This window comes from Grampus griseus (assembly GCF_964374135.1).
Source record: "Grampus griseus genome assembly, chromosome: 1".
Classification (NCBI taxonomy): domain Eukaryota; kingdom Metazoa; phylum Chordata; class Mammalia; order Artiodactyla; family Delphinidae; genus Grampus; species Grampus griseus.
The window spans coordinates 139,182,731-139,201,325 of NC_139017.1; the positions used below are offsets into that span (position 1 = coordinate 139,182,731).

General features: G+C 40.8%; 1 protein-coding gene across 1 annotated transcript in view; it reads right to left on the reverse strand.

Moving 5' to 3' along the window:
• Nucleotides 1–18,595, reverse strand: part of SCP2 (sterol carrier protein 2) — a 164,231-nt gene that overhangs the window by 33,488 nt on the left and 112,148 nt on the right. The window contains exon 13 of the mRNA XM_082665984.1: nt 1,178–1,280. Coding sequence (XP_082522110.1) covers nt 1,178–1,280 — 103 coding nt within the window. The remainder of the gene's footprint in view (nt 1–1,177; nt 1,281–18,595) is intronic.

The following is an 18,595-nucleotide window of genomic DNA, read 5'->3' on the forward strand; positions in this document are numbered from 1 at the left end:
GTCATACAGAGTGAAGTAAGTCAGAAAGAGAAAAACAAATATCGTATATTAATGCATATATGTGGATTCTCGAAAAATGGTACAGATGAACCGGTTTGCAAGGCAGAAATAGAGACAGAGATGTAGAGAACAAACATATAGACACCAAGGGGGGCAAGTGGGGATGGGGGTTGGTGGCGGTGGGATGAATTGGGAGATTGCAATTGACATATATACACTCATATGTATAAAATGGATAACTAATAAGAACCTGCTGTATAAAAAATTCTTTTAAAGAACTAAGTACTGTACATAAACATAGTTGCATATATAATATAAATTTAAAAACTCAACATGCATTGTATGATCCTCATTATGTAAAACTGTATGTTAATACACACAGAGAGATGTCTCAAAGAATGTCAACCACTGTTAACAGTTTAGTGAACTCTTAGTAATGGCATTTCAGGAGATTTAAAATTTTTCTTTTTTTTTTTTTTTTTTTTCAGTATGCGGGCCTCTCACTGTTGTGGCCTCTCCCGTTGCGGAGCACAGGCTCCGGACGCGCAGGCTCAGCGGCCATGGCTCACGGGCCCAGCTGCTCCGCGGCATGTGGGATCTTCCCGGACCGGGGCATGAACCCGTGTTCCCTGCATCGGCAGGCGGACTCTCAACCACTGCGCCACCAGGGAAGCCCAAAATTTTTCTTCTTTATATGCTTCTGTATAATCCTTTTAATTAGATCATTTTTACAACAAGAAAAACAAATTTTAAAACTGTGAAAAACTCAAGCACAAAAGATTTCTTTTTAAAAGGAGTTTTGATATTAGGTACCTTTAAGGCTCCTTTAAATATTATTCTTTCGAATGGTTCTAAATAAGATCTTCGTAATTCAGAAGGAAATTATACCAAAGTAAATTAGAATCCCTTTACATCACTCAAATCTGGAGATTTATTCATCTCTGACATGCACTCTTACCAAAATTACAAGGAAGCCATAGTAGACACTAAGAAATATAAAATACACTCAATACTTGACAGTACGATATAAATTTTCAACTGGTACCACTCATGGCAACACGTGAAATCTATATCTGCTTCCTCTAGCCCCAGGGTCCTCCTGGTAGTATTGGGTTGACCAAAAAGTTCGTTCGGGTTTTTCCGTAAGAAATATCCCAATATTTTACATAAATCTTACCTCTTCAAGCTTCTTTTCAATCTCCTTAAAGACAAGACTTGCCTTAAATCCATCAACTGCAGAGCTGGTTGGAGCAGCCTCAATTTGATGAGTTCTAAAAGAACTGGGGGAAAGAATCAATTTCAATCCATGGAGTCATATAGGTACTAGGTTTTTCAACATTTATACAGTAGTAATTTTCAAAAACCCTAACAGAGATGCTGTGCCTTTTACCCAAAGGAAACTGTTATTAAGCCAATAAAACAATTAAGCTTTTCTTCCCATTTTTCAACAAATATTGCGTGCTCACTAGATGGTAGGCCTTGTCCTTGAAAATATACTAAACCAATGAACCTACCCTCATGAAGCTTCTAAGCCACTGGGGGAGACAATGAACATGCAAAAAATAAAGAATATAGTTACTATGAAGAAAATAAGGCAGATTAAGGAGATATAAAGAAAGTATATTTATGTGTGTTGGTCTATTTTATTTATTTTTTAAAGATTTATTTTATTATTTATTTAATTTACTTTTGTCTGCGTCGGGTCTTAGTTGCAGCACGCGGGGTCTTCTTTGAGGCGTGCGGGCTCTTTTGTTGCGGCATGCGGGTTATCTCTCTACTTGTGGCACACAGGCTCTGTAGTTATGGCATGTGGGTTCCAGAGCATGTGGGCTCTGCAGTTTGTAGCACACGGGCTCTCTAGTTGAGGCATGCGAGCTCAGTAGTTGTGGCGCAGGCTTAGTTGCCCCGCAGGCATGTGGGATCTTAGATCCCTGATCAGGGATCGAACCGGTGTCCCCTGCATTGTAAGGCGGCTTCTTTAGACCCCAGGTGATCTATTTTAGATAGCCTAGTCAGACAGGCCTCTCTGAGGAGGTGATATTTAAATTAGGTATTAAATTATGTAAATGAGCCAGCCATGTAAAGATTTAGGTGGAGAAGTCAGCTCTATACTTCCAGTACAAAGAACTTGATGTAGAAACTAGCTTAGCAGTTAAAGGAACTATAAGAAGGCTGGTATGGCTGGAGCAGAGCAGAGGAGAAGGACCTAAGGTCACAGAAACATGCAGGGCAAGATAACAAGGGGCTTTACAGGTCACAGTTAAGAGTTTGGATTTTATTTTAAGTAACTTGAGAACTGCAGGGTATAAGCTGGAGAGTAGCACAATCCATTTACATGTTTTAAAAAATAAATCTGGCTGCTAGCTGGAAAATGGACTATAAGAGGGCAAGTGAGGAGGCAGGGAGACCAATTAAGAGGCTACTGCAGTAGTCCAGGCAAGAGACGATGGTGATTAAACAGGGTATAATGAAGTGGGGAGTAAGCAGAGGTTGGACTCGAGACTTATTTTTTAGCTATGACACAAGATATGAATTTACTAACATCCATCTATTGGTTGCTTGATACTTGGGGAACAACTATAGATAAATGGCCTGATGTGGCAGAAAGAACATAGTCCCTATAGCTACAAAAGCCTGGGTTAGAATCTCAAGGCTTTCTCCACTCACTAGCTATGCGATTCTGAGCAAGCTACTTCATCTCTGTGCAACCTCTGGTAGGGAGGCAGGGAAGAAGGTGGAGGGTGCCGGTGACTTTGCAGAATTAAGTGGAATCCCGCGTGGAAGGTACCTAGCAGAGATCCTGGCCCATGGTAAAAAATGACAGCCACGACTATTACAGGCTGCAGAGCCTCAAGCATTAGATGCTGAGAGAAACTGAAAGGTCTGAAGAAGATGAGGGCACTTTAGGATTTTAAGTAATTCCTCTGAAATACCACAAGCATCCTGGCGGTGGCTGAGGCCAGGACTGGAACAACAAACATCGGAAGGATATACTTGAAGGAGTCAAGAGCGTAGCAGCTGCTCAGTAAGCAAAGCATTTCTTTCCTTCTTTCTCTACCTCCTCTCCTTCCTTCTCTTTCTCCCCACCCACCCCACCCATTTCTCCTTTCCCTTCCCTTCCCTTCCCTTCTTTCTATCATTTCATAAATATTTAACGACTGCCTGCTACAGGCCAAGCATTGTTCGAGGTACTGGGAGTACAATGGCGAACAAGTCAGACCCAGTCCCAGTCCTCACTGAATCTATATTTTTCCAGGAAAAAAAGAAGAAAACAGACAAAATAATTACAAGTATTAGGAAGCAGACAAAAAGAGGAACCGAGGTTAAGGCAGTCAAGGAATGATGTCTCTGAGCAAGTGAATTTAAGCTAAGACCCAATTAAAGGAAGAAAAGGAGCTAGACATTCAAAGAGGAAACTTGCAAAGATCCTGAGAGAGAAAAGAGTTTAGCATGTTAAAAGAAAGTAAAAGAGGACCAGTCACTAGAGTACAGTAAGTGGGGGCAAAATGACACAAAATGAAATTGGGGAACTGGGCAGGGACCAGACCATCCAGGCCAAAGAAGGGATTTTGGGAAACCACTGAAATGATTAAACAGGGAAGTGAAATAGTTTGATTTGTGATTATTCTTACAACTGTGCAGACAATGAATTGGTGGGGTTGGGATGCAAGAACTTAGGTGGGGAGAGGGTTACGAGGCTGCTGGAGTGGTCCAAATAGGAAGTGGAGGCAGTCTGCCAGCGGAGATGGAGAGAAGGAAGTGGATTCAAAATATATTTTAAACATTGAATCCATAAGCCTTGCTGCTGGGCACGAGAGAGATCTAAGGGGGAGGGGAAAGAGCAAGGATGATTTAGGTGTTTGGCCTGAATAACTGAAGGGATGACAGTGCCATTTATTGACAAAAGGAAGAATGCAGTGAGAGTAAAGGGGATCAAAGTCCCATCTCAGGCACAGTCAGTATGGGACCTTTGTGAGACAAGAAGGCAGTTGGATATGACAGTCTGGAGCTCAGAAGCAGTCTAGGCTGGAGATAAAGTCGGATAATCATTAGCATAATGAAAGTATTTAAATCCATGGGAACAGACAAGCTCACCTTGAGGGAATTCTAGAGAAAGAAGTAAGCCTAGGACAATACCCTGTGGATCTCAATTATTTAGAAGTCTGGGAGGGAAGAGGAAGCAGTAGCCAGGGATGCAAGAGGAAAACTAGAAGAACATAATGTCATAGAAGCCAAGAGGGGAGAAAGAATCTGGGAGGGAGGGAGGGAGGGAGGGAGGAAACTATGTCAAATGCTGCCAAAGGTCAAATACCCACTGGACTGGCAACATGAAGAGTTCAGCTGACTTGGGCAAAAGCAATATTAAGCAAGTGTTGGAAGGCAGAAGTCAGTAGAGATTACAGTAAATTAAAGAGTGAATAGGAGAGGGAAATAGAAACAGTGTGTCTCTTTTGAGACATTACTTTCAGGGGAAATGGAGTGGTCTCTGGAGGGGAGGGTGGTATTAAGGAAAGTTTGTTTTTGTTTTAAGATTAACATATTAGAGCATGTTTGCTTGATGATGGTAATGAACCAGGGGAAAAGAGACAGAAGTCTTGAGAAGGTGAAGGGGGATGAGATCTAGTGACCTATGAAGGAAGAGGAGGAGACTCAAGGGAAGAAGAGGATCAGAAGGGTAGAATGCTAGATAGGTCTATAAGTCTTGGGATGGAAGATAAGGGAGTTTGGGTCTAATGGCTTCTGTTTTTTCAACAACATACAAGGCAAAAGTAATCAGCTGAAAATGAGGGTGAAAGGAGGGTATGGAAAGTCTAAGAGGTTGAAAAGTGAACCTACTAGAGAAATCATATTAATATCACAACAAGGAATGGAAGTAAGCTCTCACCATGCTGAAATACACGCAATTCTCAGAGCATGGCATGCTACTTCATACTTCCATGCCTTTGCCCTGTGTCTGGAATACCTCCGTCTTAGCAAATTCTATTTTACCCTTCAAGATCCAGGCCAGGAAACTCCCTTTCCGTGAAACCCTAGTAAATGTCAGCTTCTCAAAAGCAGATACCACAGCTTTTGAAAAAAATAATCTTTATTTATATCCCCAGTTCCTGACACACAATAGGTATTCAGTAAATAGTGACTGAATAGAACTGAATTAAACTGAATTCTCTCTTAGCTAAATTCTAATTTTTTCCTGTTCCTTTTAGAGCAGAATTATCTATGGTACACCATTTTCTCAGTCAAAAGTCTGAATGAGTGACCTAAAATCAAGTGGCTACAACTAGTCCTCCACAAGCTAGTTTCATTTCATTAATAGTCCAACTTTACAGCCTTTAATCATAAACATCACTGTGCCCTCTCCAAGCTTGACACTTCCTAACTGTATGTGATAAAATAGTAACTGACACTTCTCAGCGTACATACAAAGTATCTTGATACTTTATGGGGCAGAGTTCAGACAAGTTCTGACAGGTCACAGATGTTTATTTTGCTTCTGTTGAAAAGTTCACTCAGTTAATGATTAACCAACTTTTCATCCAGATTAGGGAAAAAATTTATAAAGTTATATCAATATTTTCTGAAAATCCCTCATATCTTACAATTTATTTGATATGTGCCCTGCTCTAGGGAAGCTGAATATAACTTACACAAACTCAGAAAATAACTTACTCATATTACAAAAGGATGCACCTCATGATTTCTTTTTTTTTTTTTTTGAGATAGATTTGAAATTTTAGTAAAAGCTTTTTTGCCCACCCAAATCATATTCTTCTTTCTTTTTTTTTTTTTTTAACATCTTTATTGGGGTATAATTGCTTTACAATGGTATGTTAGTTTCTGCTTTATAACAAACTCATGATTTCTTTATATTCGAAGTTCTTTTAGCAGAAACTAAAGTCTGATTATTTTTATTTTTTTTACCTTGGTTTATACATAAGTTTTCTGGAATAAATCTAGTATATAAAATGTTGGAAGGGACTCTGAAGATTAACTATTTAGTGTATGAATTCCCTCTATGCTTCCTGAAATTTTCATTCCAAGGTCTAGAACACAGGCACTGTTTCAACAATGTCAAAGATCAGAAGCACAGGGGCTTCCCTGGTGGCGCAGTGGTTGATTGTCCGCCTGCCGATGCAGGGGACACGGGTTCGTGTCCCGGTCCGGGAAGATCCCACATGCCGCAGAGCGGCTGGGCCCGTGGGCCATGGCCGCTGAGCCTGCGCGTCCGGAGCCTGTGCTCCACAACAGGAGAGGTCGCGGCAGTGAGAGGCCCGCGTACCACCAAAAAAAAAAAAAAAAAAGATCAGAAGCACAGAGTAGCCAACAAAACAGGAACTTTGAACTCAGATATATGAAGGTTAGAGTCTTGACCGCTACCACTTAAGACTCTCTTTAGATACATTGTTTTAACTCTGATCATCAATCTCCTCATCTATAAACAAGGTACAAAACTTACCATGTGGATTTCTATGAGGATTAAACAAAGCAGTGAAGAGGAAGCACCTAGCATGGTCTTGGTGCTCATACTAGGCCCTCAAAAAGTGGTTGTTAAAGAACTATTACAACTCAATAATAAAAAGACAACCCAATTTTAAAATGGCCAAAATATCTGAATAGATATTTCTCCTAAGATATACAAATGGCCAATAAGCACATGAAAAGATGCTCAGGGGCTTCCCTGGTGGCGCAGTGGTTGAGAGTCCGCCTGCCGATGCAGGGGACACGGGTTCGTGCCCCGGTCCGGGAAGATCCCACATGCCGTGGAGCAGCTGGGCCCGTGAGCTATGGCCGCTGAGCCTGCGCGTCCGGAGCCTGTGCTCCACAATGGGAGAGGCCCGCGTACCGCAAAAACAAACAAAAAAAAGATGCTCAACATCATTAGCCATCAGGGGAATGCAAATCAAAACCACAATGAGATAACACTTCACACCCACTAGGATAGCTAAAATTAAAAAAGCAGACAGGGCTTCCCTGGTGGCGCAGTGGTTGAGAGTCCGCCTGCCGATGCAGGGGACACGGGTTCATGCCCCGGTCCGGGAAGATCCCACATGACGCAGAGCGGCTGGGCCCGTGAGCCATGGACGTTGAGCCTGCACGTCTGGAGCCTGTGCTCCGCAACGGGAGAGGCCACAACAGTGAGAGGCCCACATACCGCGAGAAAAAAAAAAAAGGCCGACAATAACAAGTGTTAATGAGGATGTGAAGAAATCAGAACCCTTATAATGGAATTTTATTCAGCCATAAAAAGGAATGAAGTACTACATTCATTTTTATAACATGGATGAACCTTGAAAACATTATGCTAAATGAAAGCAGCAGTCACAAAAGGCCACATATTGTATGATTTCATTTATATGAAATGTCCAGAATAGGCAAATCCTTAGAGACAGAAAGTAGACTGTGGTTGTCAGAGCCTGCAAGAAGTGGGACTGGGGAATGACTGCTAACGGGTACATGGTTTCTTTCAGGGGTGTTGAAAATGTTCTAAAATCGATTGTGATGATGATTGCACAACTCTGTGATATACTAAAAAACCACTGAACGTACACTTAAAATAGTGAATTTGTGGCATGTAAATTATATCCCCAAAAAAGCTGTTAAAAATCATTTTTAGGGCTTCCCTGGTGGCGCAGTGGTTGAGAGTCCGCCTGCTGAGGCAGGGGACATGGGTTCGTGCCCCGGTCCGGGAAGATCCCACATGCCGCGGAGCGGCTGGGCCCGTGAGCCATGGCCGCTGAGCCTGCGCGTCCGGAGCCTGTGCTCCACAAGTGGAGAGGCCACAGCAGTGAGAGGCCCGCGTACCGCAAAAAAAAAAAAAAAAAAAAAAAACATTTTTAAAGTGGCTGCTGCTGTTTGTACTGTTTAGGAAGAATACAGGATCCTACATTTTAATCAAATTTCCATCCCTAAATCTAACATTTTACCAGTTTTACCAGTAATTAGTCTGTTCAAATTAGAAATGGTTGTGCGACACACACAGGACAAAAGAATAGGGTTCATTTGCAATCAGCAACTCCCCTTGACCTCTGAACGGGCACACGGCCCCATCACAGACAGAAATCCAGCCCAGAAAGCCAAACTGTGGACTTCAACAGGTTGGATATATGCCTCACTCTGAACTAAAAATTAAAGTTCATCTTTTCCAAACTTCTAGGTGACATTTATAATTTAATATATAAAACCATTTTCAACAGTTTAACCAGTGACGTGAACTACAGAAATAGGAAAAGAAAAAAGGAAAATAGCTAGATAAATCAGAAATCAACAGTTTATTGAGCAACTGAATGAGTGGCAGGTACTTTTTGTTAGTTTTCTAATCCCTGAAGTAGATATTTTCACTCCTTTCTAACTGAGGGAAAGGTGAACATGTCCTAAGCAAGCAGTGTGACGGAAAAGTTGATGGGGTGTTCTTTCCACTGATCAACACTGCCTCTCTGATAATTCCAGCCTATAAAAAAATTAAAAAAGATGTCGCATACAGGTGGCATTTCAGTTTTATAATTTCTTCATTCTAACTGCTAATTAATTGGTGGCTACATTAGTATGGAGAAAGATAAAAATCAGATAAGATTTTTGCATGTGTTCTTAAATATCTCTTTTTAAATGAAACTAAGGGACTTCCCTGGTGGCACAGTGGTTAGGAATCCACCTGCCAACGTAGGGGACACGGGTTCGACCCCTGGTTCAGGAAGATCCCACATGCCGCACAGCAACTAAGCCCATGCGCCACAACTACTGAACCTGCACTCTAGAGTCCGTGAGCCACAACTACTGAGCCCGCGTGCCACAACTACCGAAGCCTGCGCACCTAGAACCTGTGCTCCTCAACAAGAGAAGCCATCGCAGTGAGAAGCCTGTACACTGCAACAAAGACCCAACGCAGACAAAAATAAATAAATATTTTAAAAAATAAATGAAACTAAAATCGTGTGTGTGTGTGTGTGGTGTTGTGTGTGTGTCCACTGTGTCCCCTGAGAAGTCCTGGAGGTAATAACAACAAGCACTCAGCCAGCAGCCACACTGTGGTTTCTAAATACCATTCTCCACTAAAAGGAACTAGGGCTCTCTGAAGAAATGGTTGATCTTAGGGCTGGGGCAGGGAAAATACAGGATGAGCCTGGAATACCTTCTTGAGCTAGAAAGCAAGCAAGTAATAAATAGAATCACAAGACAGTACAAGTCAGCTAGAAGGGGCTTCTGCTGGCTAAAGCAGGGACATTTTGAGTGTCAAAATAAATGATACTAATGAATTATAACCCACTGAATAAAATATGAATTCATGAGTTCATACCGATATATTTATCGATATAGATGAATATGAACAAATTTTTTAATGGGGGAGAAGAGAATCTCCCTTACAGCAGAATTCCACTTAATAAATATAAGGTATGATGAAGTTAGAAAAATATCATCAGTGGATGCTAAGATGAATGAGTAATGGGTAAAAGTTGGATGAGGAACAGGATATTTACATAATCGCAAAACATCTCACCACAAATTACCTATTAAGTACAAAGGAAAAACAGTAACTCTTTCAGAGGAAAACATGGTAGATACCACCTTAGTCAAGAAATCAAAGCTAAACATCACCAATATAGGATAATGCACATCATGTGCTTCCAGTCATGATGCATTACGTATACATCATCACTTCAGTGGTATTCCTGCAAAAAATGTGTAACCTGAACCTAATTACGAGGAAACATGTGACAAATGCAAACTGAGGGACATTCCATTCTTAAAGAATCTACTTATACTCTCCAAAAAAGTCAAAGTCAAGAAATAAGAAAGGCTGAGGGATTGTTTCAGATTAAAGGAAACTAAAGAGACATGACAGCTAAATGAACTCAGGATCCTAAATTGGATCCTGGACAAGGAGAAAGACTAAAGCTTATACTATCTTTTAAAGAGATATTATTGGGATAATTGTCAAACTGTGAATACCTTCTTTGGATTAGGTAATAGTATTTTTAAAAATTTACTTATTTTTTAATATTTATTTATTTAGGCTGCGCCGGGGCTTAGTTGTGGCATGTGGGATCTTTAGTTGCCGCATGCGGGCTCTTAGTTGTGGCATGTGGACTTCTTAGTTGTGGCATGCGGACTTCTTAGTTGCAGCACGCAGATTCTTAGTCGTGGCATGCATGTGGGATCTAGTTCCCCGACCAGAGATTGGAACCTGGGGCCCCTGTAGGTAATAGCGTTTTATCAGTGTTAAATTTCCTGATTTTGATAGCTATACTGTGGTTGAGTAATAGAATATTCTAGTCTTTAGAAATGCATACTAAAATATATAAGGGTAAAAGAGCATAATGTCTCCAACTTTCAAACATTTCAGAAAACACATGCATATATATATATATATGCATATATGTATATATGCATGTAGAAAAATGATGAAGCAATTGAGGCAAAATATAAACAATCTGAGTACAAGGTATATAGGAGTTCCTTGTACTATTCCTGTAATTTTTATGTCAAAATCAAGGTTTCTAATTAAAATACAAAATTTAGAAAATGAAAAGGCTAATCACCTACAATCTCACCACTACCAACAAGTTTCCTATATTCATTTTTTCCACATTGCTTCCTCTAGTCCTTGTTTATGAGCACACATACATGGGTACAACTTTTACTTCTTTTAACTTCTTATATCACTTAGGGTTTTCACCTGTTGACTTAAACTTTCAAGCTAACTTAGACAATTTTCCATTAAAAAAGAAAAACTGGAGTGATCCAAATATGCCTCAACCAGGGAATGGATAAGCTGTGGTACATCCATACAAACGAATACCACTAAGCAATAAAAAGGAACAGATTACTCACACACAAAACATGAATGAATCTCAAATGCATTCTGCTAAGTGAAAGAAGCCAGACTCAAAGGCTTTTTGATTCTATTCACATGATATTCTGGAAAGGGGCAGAAAACAGATAGTGGTTGCCAAGGAATGGAGGACAGGGGGAAGGGTCGACTACAAAGGTGAACAAAGAATTCTGGTGGGTGATGCAATTGTTCTGTATCTTGATTATGGTGGTAGTTACTTGACTGTACATGTTTGTCAAAACTTTCAGAACTATGCACTAAACAGGTGGACTTTCACTGTATGTAAATTTTTATACCTTAATTAAAAATAGAAAAAACAAGCAGGGCTTCCCTGGTGGTGCAGTGGTTGAGAGTCCACCTGCCGATGCAGGGTACACGGGTTCGTGCCCCGGTCTGGGAGGATCCCACATGCCGTGGAGCGGCTGGGCCCGTGAGCCATGGCCGCTGAGCCTGCGCGTCCGGAGCCTGTGCTCCACAACGGGGGAGGCCACAACAGTGAGAGGCCCGCGTACAGAAAAAAAAAAAAAAATAGAAAAAACAAAACAAAGTTGGGTTTAAAAACAGGTTTCACTTAACAGAATACAAAATGCAAATCTATCCTCAATCTGTGTCTTACATAAAATGAATAGGATGTTATAATACAGAGTCAATACTTATATTCAAAAGTGGTCTAAAGGAAAGTTTAACTGTAAATTAAATGCAATTGGTCACAGTTCTTAAATAAGACCGCTCCTCTTCATTTTCATGGTCCCTGTTGCAGCACTAAACATTTCTTATCCACACTACTGCAACTGCTTCCTAAGGATTCCTGGCCTCTGGTCCCTCCATCACTCAACTCAAAGTAATACCAAACTGATCTACCTAAAGTAAAGTGCGATATAATCACATAATCTTTTGCTAAAACTCATATTCTGTAGGATAAATTTCAAACTCCTCAGCATAACATTGGAAGCATTCAAAACCTTGATCCAATCTACTGTTACAGCTGCAACTCCTGTCACCTATGTATTACTGACTCTGCCCCTCTACCCAGGCACAACAAAATAATCCACCCTCTACCCACACAGGACAACCACTCTTATATTTTCAAATTGCGTACCTATGTACAGACCTGGGATGCCCTTCCTCTACACTTTTGCTGGGCAATCCTAGTCATCCCAGTTCAAATTTAGGTCCTTCATACTAATTTCTTCCTCTGGGCTTCTATAGCATTTTGAAAAAGGTATGTCTGCCTTCCGCATCTACTCAGAGGACCATACTTAGGGGCCTAAGCATATAGCAGCTGCTCCATCAAAGTTAGCTAAACGAGAAACTAAGGAAATCAGATCATGTGCAATCAGTACCTTAAAATTACTTTGTTTAAAACAAATCCTCATTTTAAAACTATATCTGCATCATCAGAGTTAGAATTATTTTCACAACTTTGGCCTTTGAAGTGGGATATGTTCTATCACTAAAACTATCAAAAATATCTTCAATACTTGAAGCCAATTTCTTTCAGTCATTAATATATCACCTGGATTTGTTCATTCTTCTGGCTTCCCAGAAATATCAACTATAGTTATCGTGAACAATTCTATCTCCCAATTATTTAGTCTCCTGAAAATAAAAGAACTATGAGGAGGGACCTCCAAGATGGCAGAGGACTAAGATATGGAGATCACCTTCCTTCCCACAAATACATCAAAAATACATCTACATGTGGAACAACTCCTACAGAACACCTACTTAATGCTGGCAGAAGACCTCAGACTTCCCAAAAGGCAAGAAACTCCTCACGTACCTGGGTAGGGCAAAAAAAAAAAGGAAAAACAGACACAAAAGAACAGGGACGGGACCTGCACCTCTGGGAGGGAGGTGTGAAGGAGGAAAGGTTTCCACACACTAGGAAACCCCTTCGTGGGCGGAGAGTGAGGGTGGCGGAGGGGGGAAGCTTCGGAGCCACAGAGGAGAGCGCAGCAACAGGGGTACGGAGGGCAAAGCGGAGAGATTCCCACACAGAGGATCGCTGCTGACCAGCACTCACCAGCCCGAGAGGCTTGTCTGCTCACCGGCTGGGACGGGTTGGGGCTGGGAGCTGAGGCTCGGGCTTCGGAGGTCAAACGCCAGGGAGAAGACTGGGGCTGGCTGCGTGAACACAGCCTGAAGGGGGCTAGTGCGCCACGGCTAGCCGGGAGGGAGTCCAGGAAAAAGTCTGGAACTGCCTAAGAGTCAAGACACCATTGTTTCAGGGTGCGCAGAGGAGAGGGAATTCAGAGCACTGCCTAAACGAGCTCCAGAGATAGGTGCGAGCCACGGCTATCAGTGTGGACACCAGAGACTGGCACGAAATGCTAAGGCTGCTGCTGCAGCCACCAAGAAGGCTGTATGCAAGCACAGGTCACTATCCACACCTCCCCTCCTGGGAGCCTGTGCAGCCCGCCACTGCCAGGGTCCCGTGATGCTGGGACAACTTCCCTGGGAAAACACACGGCGCATTTCAGGCTGTTGCGATGTCGCGCTGGCCTCTGCCGCCACAGGCTCGCCCCGCATTCCGTACCCCTCCCTCCCCCAGCCTGAGTGAGCCAGAGTCCCCTAATCAGCTGCTACTTTAACCCTGTCCTGTCTGGGCGAAGAACAGGCGTCCTCAGGCGACCTACACGCAGAGGCAGGGCCAAATCCAAAGCTGAACCCCAGGAGCTGTGCGAACAAAGAAGACAAAGGGAAATCTTTCCATGCAGCCTCAGGAGCAGCAGATTAAATCTCCACAATCAACTTGATGTACCCTGCATCTGTGGAATACCTGAACAGACAACGAACCATCCCAAAATTGAGGCAGTGGACCTGGGGAGCAACTGTAGACTTGGGGTTTGCTTTCTGCATCTAATTTGTTTCTGGTTTTATGTTTATTTTAGTATTTAGAGCTTATTATCATTGGTAGATTTGTTTATTGATTTGGTTGCCCTCTTCCTTTTTTTTTTAATTTTTTTTTCCTTTTTCTCTTTTTGTGAGGGTGTATGTGTATGCTTCTTTGTGTGATTTTGTCTGTATAGCTTTGCTTTTACCATTTGTCCCAGAATTCTGTCTGTCCACTTTTTGTTTTGGTTTTGGTCTGTATACTTTTTAGCACTTGTTAACATTGGTGGATTTGTTTTTTGCTTTGGTTGTTCGCTTCTTTCTTTTTTTTATTACTTTTTTATTTTTAATAGTTTTTTTAAAAAAACTTTATTTTATTTATTTTTTCTTTCTTTCTTTCCTATTTTTACCTCCCTTTTCTTCTGAGGTGAGTGGCTGACAGGGTCTTGGTGCTCTGGCCAGGTGTCAGGCCTGAGCCTCTGAGGTGGGGCAGCCAATTTCAGGACATTGGTCCACCAGAGACCTCCTGGCCCCATGTAATATCAAATGGCGAAAGCTCTCACAGAGGTTCCGTCTCAACGCTAAGACCCAGCTCCACTCAACAACCAGCAAGCTACAGTGCTGGACACCCTATGCCAAACAACTAGCAAGACAGGAACACAACTCTACCCATTACCACACAGGCTGCCTAAAATCATAGTAAGTTCACAAACACCCCAAAACACACCACCAGATTTAGTCCTGCTCAACAGAAAGACAAGATCCAGTTTCATCCACCAGAACACAGACACCAGGCCCCTCCACCAGGAAGCCTACAGAACCCACTGAACCAACCTTACCCACTGGGGGCAGACACCAGAAACAACGGGAACTAAGAACCTGCAGCCTGCAAAAAGGAGACCTCAAACACAGTAAGATAAGCAAAATGAGAAGACAGAGAAATACACAGCAGACGAAGGAGCAAGGTAAAAACCCGCCAGACCTAACAAATGAGGAGGAAATAGGCAGCCTACCTGAAAAAGAATTCAGAGTAATGATAGTAAAGATGATCCAAAATCTTGGAAATAGAATGGAGAAAATACAAGAAACCTTTTACAAGGACCTAGAAGAACTAAAGAGCAAACAAACAATGGTGAACAACATAATAAGGGAAATTAAAAATTCTCTAGAAGGAATCAATAGCGGAATAACTGAGGTAGAAGAACCGATAAGTGCCCTGGAAGATAAAAGAGTGGAAATAACTACCACAGAGTAGAATAAAGAAAAAAGAATGAAAAGAATCGAGGACAGTCTCAGAGACCTCTGGGACGACATTAAACGCACCAACATTCGAATTATAGGGGTCCCAGAAGAAGAAGAGAAAAAAAAGTACTGAAAAAATATTTAAAGAGATTACAGTTAAAAAATTCCATTATATGGGAAAGGAAATAGTCAATTAAGTGCTGGAAGCACAGAGTGTACCGTAAAGGATAAATCCAAGGAGAAACACGCCAAAACACATATTCATCACACTATCAAAAATAAAATACAAAGGAAAAATATTAAAAGCAGCAAGGGAAAAGCAACAAATAACATACAAGGGAATCCCCATAAGGTTAACAGCTGATCTTTCAGCAGAAACTCTGCAAGCCAGAAGGGAGTGGCAGGACATATATAAATAAGTGATGAAAGGGAAAAACCTACAACCAAGATTACTCTACCCAGCAAGGATCTCATTCAGATTTGCCGGAGAAATTAAAACATTTACAAACAAGGAAAAGCTAAGAGAATTCAGCACCACCAAACCAGCTTTACAACAAAAACTAAAGGAACTTCTCTAGGCAGGAAACACAAGAGAAGGAAAAGACCTACAATAACAAACCCAAAACAATTAAGAAAATGGTAACAGGAACATACATATCGATAATAACCTTGAATGTAAATGGATTAAAACCTCCAACCAAAAGACACAGACTGGCTGAATGGATACAAAAACAAGACCCATATATATGCTGTCTCCAAGAGACCCACTTCAGACCTAGGGACACAAACAGACTGAAAATGAAGGGATGGAAAAAGATATTCCATGCAAATGAAATTCAGAAGAAAGCTGGTGTAGCAATTCTCATATCAGACAGAATAGACTTTAAAATAAGGACTATTACAAGAGACAAAGAAGGACACTACATAATGATCAAGAGATCAATACAAGAAGATATTAACAATTGTAAATATTTATGCACACAACATAGGAGCACCTCAATATATAAGGCAAATGCTAACAGCCATAAAAGGGGAAATCGACAGTAACACAATCATAGTAGGGGACTTTAACACCCCTCTTTCACCAATGGAGAGATCATCCAAAATGAAAATAAATAACGAAACACAAACTTTAAATGACACATTAAACAAGATGGACTTAATTGATATTTACAGGACATTCCATCCAAAAACAACAGAATACACTTGCTTCTCAAGTGCTCATGGAACATTCTCCAGGATAGGTCATATCCTGGGTCACAAATCAAGCCTAGGTAAACTTAAGAAAATTGAAATCCTATCAAGTATCTTTTCCGCCTACAACATTATGAGACTAGATATCAATTACACGAAAAAATCTGTAACAAATACAAACACATACAGGCTAAACAACAAACTACTAAATAACCAAGAGATCACTGAAGAAATCAAAGAGGAAATCAGAAAATACCTAGAAACAAATGACAACGAAAACACGATGACTCAAAACCTACGGGATGCAGCAAAAGCAGTTCTAAAAGGGAAGTTTATAGCAATACAATCCTACCTCAAGAAGCAAGAAACATCTCAAATAAACAACCTAAACTTACACCTACAGTAATCAGAGATAAGAGGAACAAAAAACTGTCAAAGTTAGCGGAAGAAAAGAAATCATAAAGATCAGATCAGAAATAAATGAAAAAGCAATGAAGGAAACGATAGCAAAGATCAATAAAACTAAACACTGGTTCTTTGAGAAAATAAACCAAATTGATAAACCATTAGCCAGACTCATCAAGAAAAAAAGGGAGAAGGCTCAAATCAATAAAATTAGAAATGAAGCAGGAGGAGTAGCAACTGACACTGCAGAAATGCAAAGGATCATGAGAGATTACTACAAGCAACTATACGCCAAAAAAATGGACAACCTGAAAGAAACGGACAAATTCTTAGAAAAGTACAACTTCCAAGACTGAACCAGGAAGAAACAGAAAATAAAAACAGACCAATCATGACCACTAAAACTGAAACTATGATTAAAAATCTTCCAACAAGGGCTTCCCTGGTGGCGCAGTGGTTGAGAGTCTGCCTAACGACGCAGGGGACACGGGTTCATGCCCCGGTCTGGGAAGATCCCACATGCCGCAGAGCGACTAGGCCCGTGAGCCATGGCTGCAGAGCCTGTGCGTCCAGAGCCTGTGCTCCGCAATGGGAGAGACCACAACAGTGAGAGGCCCGCGTATCATAAAAAAAAAAAAAAATCTTCCAACACACAAAAGTCCAGGACTAGATGGCTTCACAGGCAAATTCTACCAAACATTTAGAGAAGAGCTAACACCTATCCTTCTCAAACTCTTCCAAAATATAGCAGAGGAAGGAACACTCCCAAACTCATTCTACGAGGCCACCATCAGTCTGATACCAAAACCAGACAAAGATGTCACACAAAAAGAAAACTACAGACCAATATCACTGATGAACATAGATGTAAAAATCCTGAACAACAACAACAAAATACTAGCAAACAGAATCCAAAAGCACATTAAAAGGATCATACACCATGATCAAGTGGGGTTTATCCCAGGAATGAAAGGATTCTTCACTATACACAAATCAATCAATGTGATACATCATATTAACAAACTGAAGGATAAAAACCATATGATCATCTCAATAGATGCAGAAAAAGCTTTTGACAAAATTCAACACCCATTTAAGATAAAAACCCTCCAGAAAGTAGGCATAGAGGGAATTTACCTCAACATAATAAAGGCCATATATAGCAAACCCATAGCCAGCATTGTTCTCAATGGTGAAAAACTGAAACCATTCCCTCTAAGATCAGGAACAAGACAAGGTTGCCCACTCTCACCACTATTATTCAACATAGTTTTGGAAGTTTTAGCCACAACAATCAGAGAAGAAAAAGAAATAAAAGGAATCCTAGTCAGTAAAGAAGAAGTAAAACTGTCACTGTTTGCAGATGACATGATACTATACATAGAGAATCCTAAACATGCTACCAGAAAACTACTAAAGCTAATCAATGAATTTGGTAGAGTAGCAGGATACAAAATTAAGGCACAGAAATCTCTTGCATCCCTATACACTAATGATGAAAAATCTGAAAGAGAAATTAAAGAAACACTCCCATTTACCATTGCAACAAAAAGAATAAAATACCTAGGAATAAACCTACCTGAGGAGACAAAAGACATGTATGGAGAAAATTATAAGACACTGATGAAAGAAATTAAAGAAATTAAAGAAATTAAAGATGATACAAAAAGATGGAGGGATATATCATGTTCTCGGATGGAAGAATCAACATTGTGAAAATGACTATACTACCCAAAGCAATCTACAGATTCAGTGCAACCTCTATCAAACTACCAATGGCATTTTTCACAGAACTAGAACAAAAAATTTCACAATTTGTATGGAGACACAAAAGACCCCGAATAGCCAAAGGAATCTTAAGGAAGAAAAATGGAGCTGGAGGAATCAGGCTCCCTGACTTCAGACTATATTACAAAGCTACTGTAATCAAGACAGTATGGTACTGGCACAAAAACAGAAATATAGATCAATGGAACAGGATAGAAAGCTCAGAGATCTACCGACGCATATATGATCACCTTACCTTTGATAAAGGAGGCAAGAATATACAATGGAGAAAAGACAGCCTCTTCAATAAGTGGTGCTGTGAAAACT